This window comes from Vigna unguiculata, chromosome 3, assembly GCF_037176805.1.
Source record: "Vigna unguiculata cultivar grain cowpea cultivar isolate G323 ecotype 2 chromosome 3, ASM3717680v1, whole genome shotgun sequence".
Classification (NCBI taxonomy): Eukaryota; Viridiplantae; Streptophyta; class Magnoliopsida; order Fabales; family Fabaceae; genus Vigna; species Vigna unguiculata.
Window position 1 is genome coordinate 65631459 of NC_140794.1, and position 13977 is coordinate 65645435.

The 13977-nt window shown below is 29.2% G+C and overlaps 1 protein-coding gene across 1 annotated transcript; it reads right to left on the minus strand.

Annotated features, from left to right (window-relative positions):
* Positions 1 to 1069: 1069 nt before the first annotated feature.
* LOC114175560 (uncharacterized) lies at positions 1070 to 3330 on the minus strand. Its single transcript, XM_028060313.2, has 2 exons — positions 3013 to 3330; positions 1070 to 1659 (listed from the first exon to the last, which is right to left on the minus strand). The coding sequence occupies exons 1-2, from the start codon at positions 3261 to 3263 to the stop codon at positions 1212 to 1214; spliced, it is 699 nt and encodes a 232-aa protein (XP_027916114.2). The 5' UTR covers positions 3264 to 3330; the 3' UTR covers positions 1070 to 1211.
* Between the last annotated feature and the right edge of the window lie 10647 nt (positions 3331 to 13977).

Sequence of the window (13977 nt, forward strand, 5' to 3'; positions counted from 1 at the left end):
AATGAGATGAGAATTATGGGATAATATGACATAATAATAACAACAAGGTAAAACAATCTTCTATGAATATACTATAATTATGAAATATCTAAATTTTACTAATAATACCAATTACATTATCATGCATTATATCTTTATATCTTGAGATTAAAATTGTATAACTATTTAATAATTTGGTGTATTACGAGATATATATATATATATATATATATATATATATATATATATATATATATATATATATATATATATATATATATATATATTCTTCAATTTGAATTTGACTGCTAAAATAATTAATTATTCTACTTTAACTCATATATTTGATTTTTTTTTTAATTTATATACTAATAAAATATATGCATAAACTTTTTTCTTAGAAAATATTCATGTATTAAAAAATTATTATTACTTTGTACAAATACAACTCAATATTAGTTAATAGAACATGAACTTCATAAATATACCATAAAACATAAACTAATTTATCTTTTCCTTTATATATTTTATATATATATACACGCTCATATGTTTAATGTGAAGTTTTTAAAACTGAATTAAATCATTTAAGTAATCAAATATAATTAAAAGCTTAAAATTATTTATTCCAATTAAAATTTGAATAATTATTTAAATAATCAATCATAAGTAAAAATTTAAATGCATTTATCAACTTAAATAACGAAATTGAATAAATAATTAATTACCAAACCAAACATAAATAATTTAAAAATAATTAGATTCACTTACACTTCTAGGATAATGATTATGTGTAATTTCCATTTAAATTTTCGTATGTTGAGGATTGAACCTTATAAGCCAGTGTTTAGTGAACATTCATGAAACATTAGATATCTTTCAACCCAGAAAACAACTCATCCACACAGTGCATTTCCATCTTCGAAATCCTTGTTGGTTTTCTAGTGTGGATTGCTGACAAATCCAATTATATGTACCTAAGAAAAACACATCTCCAACAATGGAATCTTGAGATTATCTGAGATTGCTAAGCATGTTATCTACAAATTTGAAATTATTCAAAACCTGATAAGTAGGGTTGAGGCAGGAGTGAATAATAAGTAAAAACTGAGATATAATATACAACACTCTAGTCAGTTTGGTATACATACGACGACAGACAAAGTAATGTGGCATTACAAACAAACTCGAATGTGAACTAAACTAAAAGGTTACATTTTAGTGTCAAAAATTTAGTTGCCACTACAAATAGCCAAACCAGATATATCATGAGACTCAGCGATAGCGTTTAGATCAGACCAAGAATAAGACCTCCAAGGAGAACTTCGTGTGACAGAAGATGGTTGAGGCAGTGATGACCTATTGTTGGCACGTGGATGAACAGGAGGAAGGGGGCATGGAGGAGATATGGATGAGGAGCTGCTACCCTCTTCACTACTGTGCAGATTCAGACACGATGTTCCTCTACCAATGTTTGATGCTCGCTTTAATATTCCACCAATGTTACTTGCACAACTGCGACTCCTCTCAATCGATGCATTGCGAGCTATTACATTCTTGCGTTTCTTCGCATAAGGGTCCTCTGGCTTCACTATCTCTTCCATACAACTTGCAGCTGCAGCATCTGCTAAGCTTGTGAATGACTTTGATTTCCCACTATAAAACTTCGATATGCCTTTCCTGAATTACACAGAACAGAATCACACAGGTTAATACAAAGGTCTTTCTATGTCTGCAATTTTTTAAATTTTGCATCATTGCTTCTTCTTGAGTCCGTAAGCATACACTCTCTAGACTTCTTCTTTAGTGTTGTTTAGAGTTCTCAAGTGCTGTATAAGGTTCTTACAGGAATCCAAAAAATATAATAAATTACCTTGATTTTAATAGAAATTTTCAGATTTACCATTGTTCATTAAATAGTGATTAATGTTGTTTTCAATCTTGAGAATCTCTTAAACTTTGAAAATGACAACTTAAATAGAAACATTTGTTTTTTCAAAATTCGAGGGGAGGGTGTATTGCAGAAGAATGGAATATCGTTGGACAAGGGAAACTTTCCATGCATCGATTTAGGGGTCTAGCGTTGTGAGTGCGATAAATAGTTTAGGTGTTGTTTGGAAAAACTCTTAATATGAGCACTGAGCACTGAGAAGAAAATAAAAAAAGATAAAATAAATTGAATTATCTAGCGTAAGTAGATTTTAACTATTTATTTTCTTCGTCTAAAAGTACAAGGGAAAAAGTTCATTCATTCATGCATTAATATTTCCCTTTTTAGGAATGAACTCTAAATGCATTAGTGGTCTATTTTTATCCAAGAATTGTTTTTAAATCCAAAATTCATGCAAGTCGATCTACTTGCCATCACTTAGAAGCCAATATATCATGCTGTAAATTTCATGATCCACTCTGCATATTAAGACATCAATGTTGTATAATTTGTTTTCATAAGGAACAAGCTCACCCTGTACCCTATAATTGTGTAATACTAAACACGGACTAGGCATTTTTTCCCTTAACCCAGGGACATCATAGAAAGATGCCATGTCTCCACTCACCAATCTTCTTTTGGTTTTGGTGGTGGAGATCCATTATGCCAATCAATTTCAACAATCCTTTAAGTAAAGGACTGGAACCAGATGTATTCTGTAACCCACTTACCCCAACCACAAAAGCAGATCACTGAATAAATTAATGGATTATCTGATTAAAAGAAAATAGTATACAACTGTATGGAATTTTTCTAAAGATGCTACTTTCCATAGTGGTTAGGTCACTCGAGATAAATAAGCACACCATCACTCAACACCAACACTGGTAACAAACCAAACCCCTCAAGGTCAAAACAGTAAATTTCTAAATCTGCTAAAAATAAAACAAAACAAATCTTCCCCTGCTCTTTACTCTTAACAGAAACTAAGAAACAGAATAGAACCTAACCCCAAGAGCCCAAATCAGCACGCTCTATTACCCACATGAAAATATTGAAGCTTGATGAACACCCAGTTCAGAAAAACACATAAAAAAACTTACTTGACTGGTAAATCTTCCTCTAGATCGTTCATGGTATCCAAAGGGCCTTTCAAGGAGCTCTGAACCTCAACCTCGGTGGCGTCTTCGTGGTCAGAGGAATCTTCCGACGAGACGCTGTTCCTCCCGATGGAGGAGTCGGAGCTGGAGTCAGAATCCTCAGCCGGAAAATCCTGATCGTAGATCGCGACGCAGTGGGCTAAGGAGGACAGTCCGATGCTAACTCCTCCGTTATTTTGCAGAGCGAACGTCATCGTTTTGACAGAAACTTGAGAAATGGTTGGGTGTGAAATGAAATGAAATGAAAGCAGAGAGAGGCGTGCGATGAGTTGTGAGGTATAAATATATAAATGGCTGGTGTGTGCACATGGGTATCAGATTTTTTTTTTCCATAGTCGATGGCACATAAAAGAGAACAGTGATTGATAAATATTTTTTTAATCTAAAGTTTTCAATTTAATTGATAAGAATTATCAATTATCGTAGAAAATAAATAAGACTAACAGAGGACGGTGACATTTTATCCTCATTGGGTTGAACAATAATAACATGCCCTACAAAACAAGTCTCTTCAGACCACACCTTCAAATATAAAATTACAAAATAATATTTATAATTTGTTGTCATCATTTTTACTGCAGAAAAGATAGAAAATTATCCTTTGAAAAATAATAACCTTTATACATTATTATTCTCTTTGTGGTTTGTTTTTAATTGGATGTTTCTGGTGAGGACAGAGAAATGGTTGACTGTGAACCGTCTGATTAGGTCTGATTAGCAAATGGATATAATCTTGAGAATGGATCAGGTGGATCCCACATCTCTCACCCACCATTTTGTGTTTATTCCTTCCTTTCTGCTTTACCTTTTGTTTAATATTTAATTAATAATGAGTAATTATAGAATATATTCTCTTTAGCCATTTACCCCTTTCTTACTGATTATAAATATTGGTTCTCCCACAAAACAAACAAATTTTAACTTATTTAAATGTTAAGAAATCAAGAATCTCCGTCAACTCATCCAACTTTATCCCACTACTTTTTTTTTTAATATATATTCAAATGAAAGTTCTATTTCTATTAACCCTAAGGATTCTGTAACTAACATTCTCACCACCAATGACACAATGGGTTAGTCTACAATATAGAAAGAGCTTACAAAAATATATTTTAGTTTTCGTTTCTTTAAAATTCAAAAGGCGTCTATTTTTTTTGTGGTCCTGAATAATAGTGTGATGTAGTTTTTGTCATTATTTATTAAATTGATACCAAACAATAAATTATAAATATAAAATTATTTATTTATTTTATTGATTTAAATTTTGTATGATACAGAAACATCAACAACGAGGAGGGTGGCACGTTGCTGACAGAGAGTGGCCGGCGGGAACTTGTCCCTAGAGCAGAGACACAAAGATTATGCCACGTGTATAGTAGAAAGAGGGATTTGGCCACGTGTCTCAGAAACTCAATCTAGATAAGGCCTGCAACTACTTCATTCTACGGTACTAGTGTGACATCCTCTCTTCTCTCTCCATCCTGTGTTATGGCGGCACAATTTGCGTGTTTCATATTTCACCTACTTTTTTTCTTTTTCTCTTTTGTGCAGTTATTAAGTTATGCAATTATAATTGATTCCATGAAATTAATTTAAACAATTTAAATGTTACTGAAATATATTAGATTAGACTTTCATTCTTAATTTATTTAAATTAAATAGTAACTTTATCTTCTTATTTTTTCATTTAATTTATCTTAATTTTAGTTTTCTAATACAGTAAATAATTAGGAAAATATTCATAAAACATATACAAATTTTAGAAAACTGAATATATATGAATTTTATATTTTTAATGTGAAAATATATGTGTTATGTCTACGTGTTTATTTTTTTTATGATAATAAAAAATACTATTTTATTGTAATTATGAAAATAATTTTATATTTTTATTGTTAGTAAATTTTGTTTATTTCCTAAAAATTTTGTTATAATATTTTTGTTTAAAAAATGATTAAATTTAAAAAGTATTAAACTAAAAAATAATAAATTTAGTTTAAAAAGATTATTATATAAATAATAAAATAAAAAACAAATGTGGTCTAAAAAAACAAAATATCTTTATATAATAATATAATTAAATCGTGTCGGGTCATTTTATTGATAAAAACTGAGGTACTCAACTTGGGGGTGTTGTGTCCCTCTGCATGTCTTTTATGGATTTGCTTTTGGGCTGCACCTGTTACAGTAATAGGTCAATTAATTGAATGTATTTACTTTTAACATAAAGTAAAAATATTTTTATGAGTAAAATAATAAAATCAAAAATAGAAGAGTTTAACCAATTTACAAAATACTAATCTGATACCATTGAAAGAAGAAAGAAGTTTAAAAGAGAAGTGTTGGAGACAAGTATAGAGAAATAAAACATGTAAATTTTTTAGAATACAAATCTGGCAGAGCCGGTTAGATATTCTCTCATAAGTTTACATCTAATAAATAAAAAAAAAGAAAGATAAACAGGAGGATAAAATTCTGTGCATAGGAAGATTAAATTATGTACATAAAATGTTCTTAAGCCTTTAAATGATTATCGCATCTTTTAATAAATATTACTCAAGGCATCCGTAGATGTCTAGAGAGAAACTACTCCATAAAAATTTACTTCGATTCTAGAGGGAGGAGAGAGATATCTGAAATTCCTCGTTTATTTATGGTTGAAAGCAGAGTATACAAGAGAGGAAAGGTGATGAGAGACAAGCAGGAGTAGAGAGAGAGAAGGTTTTAAGAGAGAGAGGGGGGTTCAGAGTTTTTGCCCAGCATAAGGGACTTAAAGACTCTTTTATAGAAAAACTTTGAAACCTGTAACTTGTTGAACCGGTTTTCAAGTGACCGGTTACCTATAGTCTAAGTCATCTGGTGACGTGGTCTGTGTTTGAATGTTGTGTGTTTTTACCCTTCAGTCTATTACCCAGTTATGAGTAAAATTACTGTGTCACAGGTAAGAACACTTTACTGTCCTCTTTTGGAGACTACCGTAGAAATCATGTCTTCGGGATCTTCCTCAAGTATTTGGTCTGTGTCTTCATTGTCAGAAGGGAAAGAAGATCCAGGAGTTCCTTGTTCGTGGCTTCCTGTTTCTTCATAAATTTCTCTATATATCCTTTCTTTTTCAAATCTTTTAACCAGTACTGGACTGGCTTCTATAGGGAAAGGATGAAATTTGTTTCCCATAAACTTTTTCCAGTATATTTTGGTGTTTATAGTTTCTTTTAAAAGGATATATTCGGTATTATCCTTTCTGGAGAAATTCCAATTTGACCCTTCTACGTAAGCTTTCCACAGTTGGTACTGGTATAGCTTTTCTTTGTTGAGTGATAAACCTTTCAAGAGATCGTGTTCTAGATGGACATGGGCCTCTAGATTTGATTCTGTGAATAATTTTATGACATGTGTTGCCACACTATCAGGGGTTGTGGCGCTTTTTGGGGAAGAGGTGATTTGTAAACAGATATTGGTCATATATTCTGCCTGTATTTCATTTACTACCGAGTTTATCTCCTGGGTTAGAGAGTTGAATTTTTCGGTAGGTGGGATAAGAAGTGTTTGGAGACATCCTGCCTCTAATAATAGTGAAGGACATATGACTATGTCTCTATATAATTGATTTTTAAAGGTTTTTAAATCAATTTGAGCCTTTCTAAAAATGAATTTTATTTGGCATGTGCATTTTGTGGTTACTGTTTTGCAATAGTCTGAAGACTCTTGGCATGGTGTTTTTGTGTCAAAATAAGTCTGGGTTTTACAAATAATCCATTGTAATTTTGTGTTTCTGAATGAACTTCAAACAAGAACTCTTGTATGACTTCGAATTTTGCAAGGAAAATGTTTAGGTTCATTTGTGGTGCGAAGCTACAAGAGGCAGCATAGGTGTGTGTTTGGGTTCTTGGTTCAAATGTCAACCCTATTTTTATTTTTTCTTCATCAATAGTTCCCAGCTTTAAAGTCATTTAGGCTTCTTCTAAAGAATTAAAGCCTTTGTAAGTAGACCAAAATTGGTCTTGTTTTGCCTCAGAAAGGTCTTTGAAAGAAGTATAAACTCCTTTGTTTGGCCCTGTAATTAGGGCATAATGTGTAAATCCTTTCCCAGAGGGAGAGGCTGGTGAAGTTAACAGAACTCCTTTGTTATCTGCATTGCAGAAATTGTATAGTGCACTAATGATGCTTTGTTTCACCTTAGTGACTTGGTGTTCATTTTGAACTGTGTATTTTGGAATATTCCATATGTTGTCAATTAAAACATTTAATTTGACATTTGTGTTATCTCTACCAGGAAAATGGTAGGTATTTGTGAGTATTGGCAATTCTTGTTTGCCATACTTTGTGTATTGTTCCACCACAAAGGGGGACTTGACTGGTTTAGGACCTAAAAAATCCTTTCTTTGTGCTTTGTATAAATTCCATTTTGGAATATTTGTACCTGCAATATAGAAGCAAATGGGTTAAGCAATAAAATGTCTGAGCCTTTGTAGGTGTTGTTCTAAAACCATGATGTTGCCCTTGTACGAGGCAAGTGTAAAAGCATATTGGAAAGGATTGTGTGGGAATAGTTCATTTCTTCTTTGCCTTAGTTTGGCTAACTTTCTTTTAAACCTTTTTATTTGTCTAGATATTTTGATGGCAGGACTAGGACTAAAGACAGGACTAATCCCTCTTGGCTGTAATGGTTGTATTCTGATCCTGACCTGGAATCCAGGAGGGATTTCAGGATCTTCGATGTGTAACATATTCATGTATATGATTGTATAGAAAATTCTTTGAGTCTTACTTTTGTATGATGTACCTGGAAAGGATATCAGCAAACATATTGTCAGATGCTTTGATATGTTCAAAATTTATTATTTTTCCAGAATTTATGTAATCTCTAAAAAGTAACCATCGTTTGTGAGGTTTTTTGTCATTATTTATTTGGTTTTTCCCATAGGAAACGATTGCTTCACAATCAGTTCTAATGGTTATTTCTGGTTTATTTATTAAAAATAATTTAAATGCTTCTAAGGCGTGTATAATTGCATTGACCTCATAATCAGTGCTGGTCTGATAAACTTGTGGTTTCACAGTATATTTTCCAGAAGCATATCTGCATATTTGTTCATTATCTTTTGACAGATATTTATTTTTCTTCCTTTTTAGGATAGCTCCCCATCTTGTTTCACATCCATCACATTCAAGTACTAAATAATCTGAATCTAATGGTAATTGTAAGGTAGGTAATTTATTTACCTTTTGTTTTATATTTTGAACCAATTTTATATCTTCAGAATTAAACTTTCTTTCTCCTTTTAGAGAAGTTTTATTATATAAAGGGGCAGTGTATTTTCCCAAATCTGGGATAAAACTCCTGGCATAATTTAAAAGTCCTAAAAAAGATCTTAGGGTTTTTATGTCTTCCATTTTATCAGGAAAGTCTTGAATTTTCTTAGAAATGTGAGGTTGGAGTTTTATGGTTCCATTACCTATTTCTGTTCCAAGGAATTCTATGAAATTTTTACCATTTTTCCTTTTGATATAATTAAGCCATATTTTTCAAGTTTGTATAATACTTGTTTTAGGTGGAGGTAATGATCTTCTTTTGTTTTGGAAAAAACTAGTATGTCGTCTATATAGACACATGTAAAAGTTTTGCAGTCATTGAAAATGTTATCCATTTTTCTTTGAAAAATTGCAGGAGCATTTTTAAGACCAAAAGGCATCACATGCCATTCGTATAACCCTTCAGAACAGGAGAAGGCTGTCCATTTAATAGATTCTGGTTCCATTTTTACTTGATGGAATCCACTTTTGAGATCAAATTTTGAAAACCATTTTGCATTTTGAATACGATTTATAAGAATTTCTTTAGACGGAATTGTATATCCGTCTTCAACTGTATTATCGTTTAAACGTTTATAATTGTAAACCATTCTAGATCTACCTCTTTTTTGTTCGGAAGATTTATTTACTATGAAAGCAGGACTCCTGTGAAGACTTTCACTTGGAGATATTACTTTTAGTTTCAGAAGGTGGTCAATATGCATTCGACATTCTTCCTGCTCCTAATTATTAAACTCTATATCTTTAGTCTTTATAATTAAATCAGGGTTGATTATGTTTAATTTACAAGTAACAGGATCACGATCCCAAAATTTTGTAGGATCTTCTCCTATTATACTAGTTTTATTTAACCTATCCAAAATCTGTTGGATATTATAAAAATAGAAGAGTTTAACCAATTTACAAAATACTAATCTAATACCTAGTTCAATTATAATTACATCTAAAAATTTTAGAAATTAATAATTTGTTAATATAAATCAAATTACATCACATGATGTGAGAAGGGAAGATGTAACTATATTATCACGGTATGCTAAACAATAGAGGAATGGTATGATTTTCTTCTGATAGAGAAGTAAATTAAGTTGATATAAAAAAAATCAAAGTAAAATTGGATTTTGAATAGTTTCTTTTTATATAAATAAATACACACAATATTTAATGTTACAGAAAATTATTCTGAACATTCCAACTTAAATGTAAGTATATCAAAAATTGTTTTTTCCTATAATCATCCTTCTAAATGTTTATAAGATGTTATTTTCCCAATGTTAGAGATAAGGTTTTCTTTTAGAAATTAAATAATATTAATAATAATGATAACATTAATAAAAATAAATGTAAATACGTTTTTGTTCTTAAAATATTATATATAAATAAATATCTAGAAAATTTGATATGAGAACTAGATAAATAAATATTTAGAAATACGTATATCTTAAAGAAATTTAAATTAGCAAAATTTATAAAGAAAAAAATTGTGAAAAATTAAATATTTTGTAAAAGGAAAAAAAAGTAATGAAATGTATGTGATATAATTGAATTAATGATAGTGAAAATATATATTATTAAAAAAATGAATGAAATATATGTGTTTAGATTAATAAATATGTGAATAAATAAATATTTTAAAATACACATATTTTAAAGTATATCTGGCCAATATTTTTTTCCTGCTACTTATTCCTTTCAAACTATTACTATTTTCTTAAATTATTTCTTTTCTCTACTTACTCATAAAAAAAACATATATATATATATATATATATATATATATATATATATATATATATATTTCTAAAGGTAACACACACACACAAAAGTGTAAAATTAAAAATATTATAATATTTGTTACCCATGCAAACTAAGAATATATAAATTTCTTCATTTAAAGTCTCTAGAAAGGTAATATAGCAATCAAAGTTGAAATCATATACAGGAAACAAGTAATGAGATGCTAAGATTTAAAGGGTTGGAACATCATCACTATCTCTTTCTGGACCAATATCTACTTTTTTATCTGCTTACACCAAATAATGGTAATTATAGTAAAAAAAAAAAATACAAACACATAAAAGGGTAAGCTAATTTCAAAAGAATGTTCACACATATAAATATATACATACATATATCACTCAATAGAATTTCAAATCAAGTTGTCTTAATATACCAAACCAAACAATATCAAGTAATTTATCAAACATAAAACACGTAAAACCTTTCTAAACTTAATTATTTGGATTTAGTCATTGACATATGATTCTTAGAAGTTTTTGCACTTGGGTGGCATCTATTACCTGTAGAGTCAGTGCTAATGGTTTTCATAATACTACCTATAAGGTTAGTCCCTTTAACTGTCATAAGAATCCTGAGACATGTTCTTAATGACAGGACCTCATGTCCCTCTCATCGCGTCACCAATTTCACTCTATATGATTCTTGAATGAGCGTTAGAGTATCATGATAACCTCTAGCACTGACTCCTTACATCAATGCATAATACTAATTACAACAAGTGGATTTCCTTCTTGAAATACCTCACCATACCATCAATCACACCATATTATAGTAATGCATTCATTAATATCTTAGACAACATAAAATCACAGATAAGAAAATAATGAAGGTTGGTAGCATACTAGATAGAGGTGATCATGGTATAGTTGAATCATGAATAGTATCGTGTATCGTAGAGCTTAAATTTTGAATAATGAATTGTATCGTGAATTGTACGATTTATAAACATTAAAAAATGCAGTTTATACTTAAATATATGAGATATATAAATATGCAAAGAGATAATTAATAATAAAACAATCTCATAGTCAAATAGAGAGGTTGTATCTATGTGTGTATACCACATACTTTCACAATTTCAACAACACAACCTTCAACAAACAATGTGATTGATGCATAAGATTCCTTTAACTATGGCTATATCCTACTAAACAAATTATGCATTATAGCCATCCAAAAAAAAGTGTTGTTGCTCCTTGTATTCTAAACAACATTAAAAATATTCTATTATGGAATGCAAGATGTGTTCTCAAATAAAGTATTGTTAGTAAGTTTCAATGTGCGAAAAAAGAAAGGAAGAAAAATTAGGATTTCAATTTAGGGATAAATTTAGGGTTTAAAGTGGAGGTTAATCTATAAGGAAAAGAATTAGGATTTCAAATTGGAGGTAAATTCGTATGGTGAATCGAATCATGATTTGCATGTATCTACGATATGAGTACGATACAAAACTAAAAACAATACAACTCACGATTCATATTATCATAGGCTTGAATCGTTTTGTATAGTAAAATAGTAGATTCGTATCATCAGAGACTTAAATCGTTTTATACAGTAGAATCATATCGTGAATCGTAAGATACTTACTACACGAGGTGACTGTTTTTTAAAATTCTTCAACATTATTTTAGTTTAGACTTTTGAAGAAATATTTTTTAACTGGGTGAAACTTTTCTCTGGTTATACCTTGAAAGTATTTTAATAGAAATAAAATAAACAGATCTCTCCATAACTCATTTCTTTGTTACTTCTCTTGTTATCATGTTCACCGCGTGCAAACAAGAAACTTATTTAGTCTAAATGTTACATTTCTTCACATTGTGCACTAAATAAGAGAATCTGATTAGAGGATCAGGTGAATTGGATTAAGAGCCATACAGTTCTGCATTGGAAAATCCTTGGAATAAATCATAAATTGTGGCGTTCTGCCCAATGCCTTCTGTAGGGGCGCCTCTGGTAGATCATGCTGCATTGCATGTTTTGTGTTCCTTATTTATTTGTATCTGTATCCCTCCTCCCTTAATATTTTTTTTTTTTGTTAATAAGAAAGTAGAATTCAAATTATTTTTGTAGGTCCAAAGTTAGGTACTTCTCATGTTACACGTTCCATGCGTATAACCTGGAGTGGCAGGTGTCATGCTATATATATACAACCCTAAACCTAACACAAATGTTGACAATGAGATAAGATTTGTCAAGTTGAATGAGATTTCATTCATGAGCTTTAGCTTTTCATTGTACTTCCTCTTAATCTTTCATTTTGCTTTTAAAAAGTTGATTAGATATTATAATTATAAAGGCAGTGTAGCAAATATTTTTAGCGAGTACTTTGCAGAAAAGAAAAGTAACTAAGGTATAATGAATCATGTTTTTTCACAAATTAACATTTATTTATGTACCTCTACATTTTTACAAGACAGAACTGTATAGATCATAATGGTAGTCCTATCCAAACCTTCTCATTAATATATAAGTTTTGATCTTTAAACTACGAATTTTAATTAGATGTTGATTTTCAAGTTTGATTCAACTAAAATTGTTGTCATGGTGAAGAGCATGTGTTGAATTATTTGCTTCTTTTCAAATTTTGATATAAATGAGACTGGAAAAATTTTACGAGACTAAAAAGAAATTGATTTATTGTCTAAGTTTCATTTATTCGACCCAGGATTTTATATGTAATTTTGACCCACTTATCAACTTTTTAGTATAATGACTAAAATCAATTCTTAACCCAAAATTATCATAATTTTTAGTATATTGTTACTAAAGTATAGTTTAATCAAATTTTAAGGAAAAGAAAAGAAATAGACGTGAGAAACAATTTATATTAGATTTATAAAAAAATATTTACATTATTCATATATTATAAATTGATTTTATTTATAGTTAATATATAATCTTTAAAATACATTTCTCATGAGACAAATATCTTAAAGCATTAAAATTCCAATAAACAATTAACCTTTTAAAATGATTTTGATAGGTGAAGTTTGAATAAAAATCAAACCTACAAAATTGAACTAAATTACACTTTATATTTGGTCAGACCTTTTAAATTTTAAAATTTTGACTTTAGCTTTTGATACTTAAAATAAGTTTATGAATAAAGACCTATTTATGTAATATATATATATATAGAAAACATTTTAGAAAAATGAGTTCATAAATGGAATATTTATAAAAATTAAATATTAATATTTAAGTTTAAGAGAGAAATATTGTTTTAATATATATAGTTTTAAATTATAAAAAAATTATATATACTCAGTAAAACTTTATGATAGCTGCAATTAGTTATTCAATGGAAAAAGAAATATAGTGTAGAACTTAAGGAAAATTTAATACATTATCGTGAATTGAAATGACAAATATAAAGATATAAAAATATTAATTGTTATTTTTTTAATTAAATTTTAAAATTTCATAATATTATTTTATATTAAACACAGAAATTTAATATTTATTAATAAGTAAAAACAAAAAAAGTAAAATAACAGAATATAATTATAATAACAAAAGCTAAATATATAGTAAAGACTCAATTTAAAATTATAAAATTTTTATTTAATGAATAAAAAATTAATGAAACTTTAACTAGATATAAAAATTATGAATTACTTGACTTTTAATTGAACTTGATTGATTAAGATGGAAAAGGAATGATGTTTTTATCCTTTTATATATATATATATATGACATGCCACATGTCATAGTTTTATTAGTTGAAACCATGACTAACTTAAGCCACACAATAAATTTTGGTATCTATCGGATGGTCTGCCATATTCTGCT

Excerpts from the sequence above, each read along its gene's own strand:
- LOC114175560 (XM_028060313.2), bottom strand. The coding sequence starts at position 3,263 with ATGACGTTCGCTCTGCAAAATAACGGAGGAGTTAGCATCGGACTGTCC. Across the intron at positions 1,660-3,012 it reads GAGGAAGATTTACCAGTCAA|GAAAGGCATATCGAAGTTTT; the intron begins GTAAGTTTTTTT and ends TGTGTAATTCAG.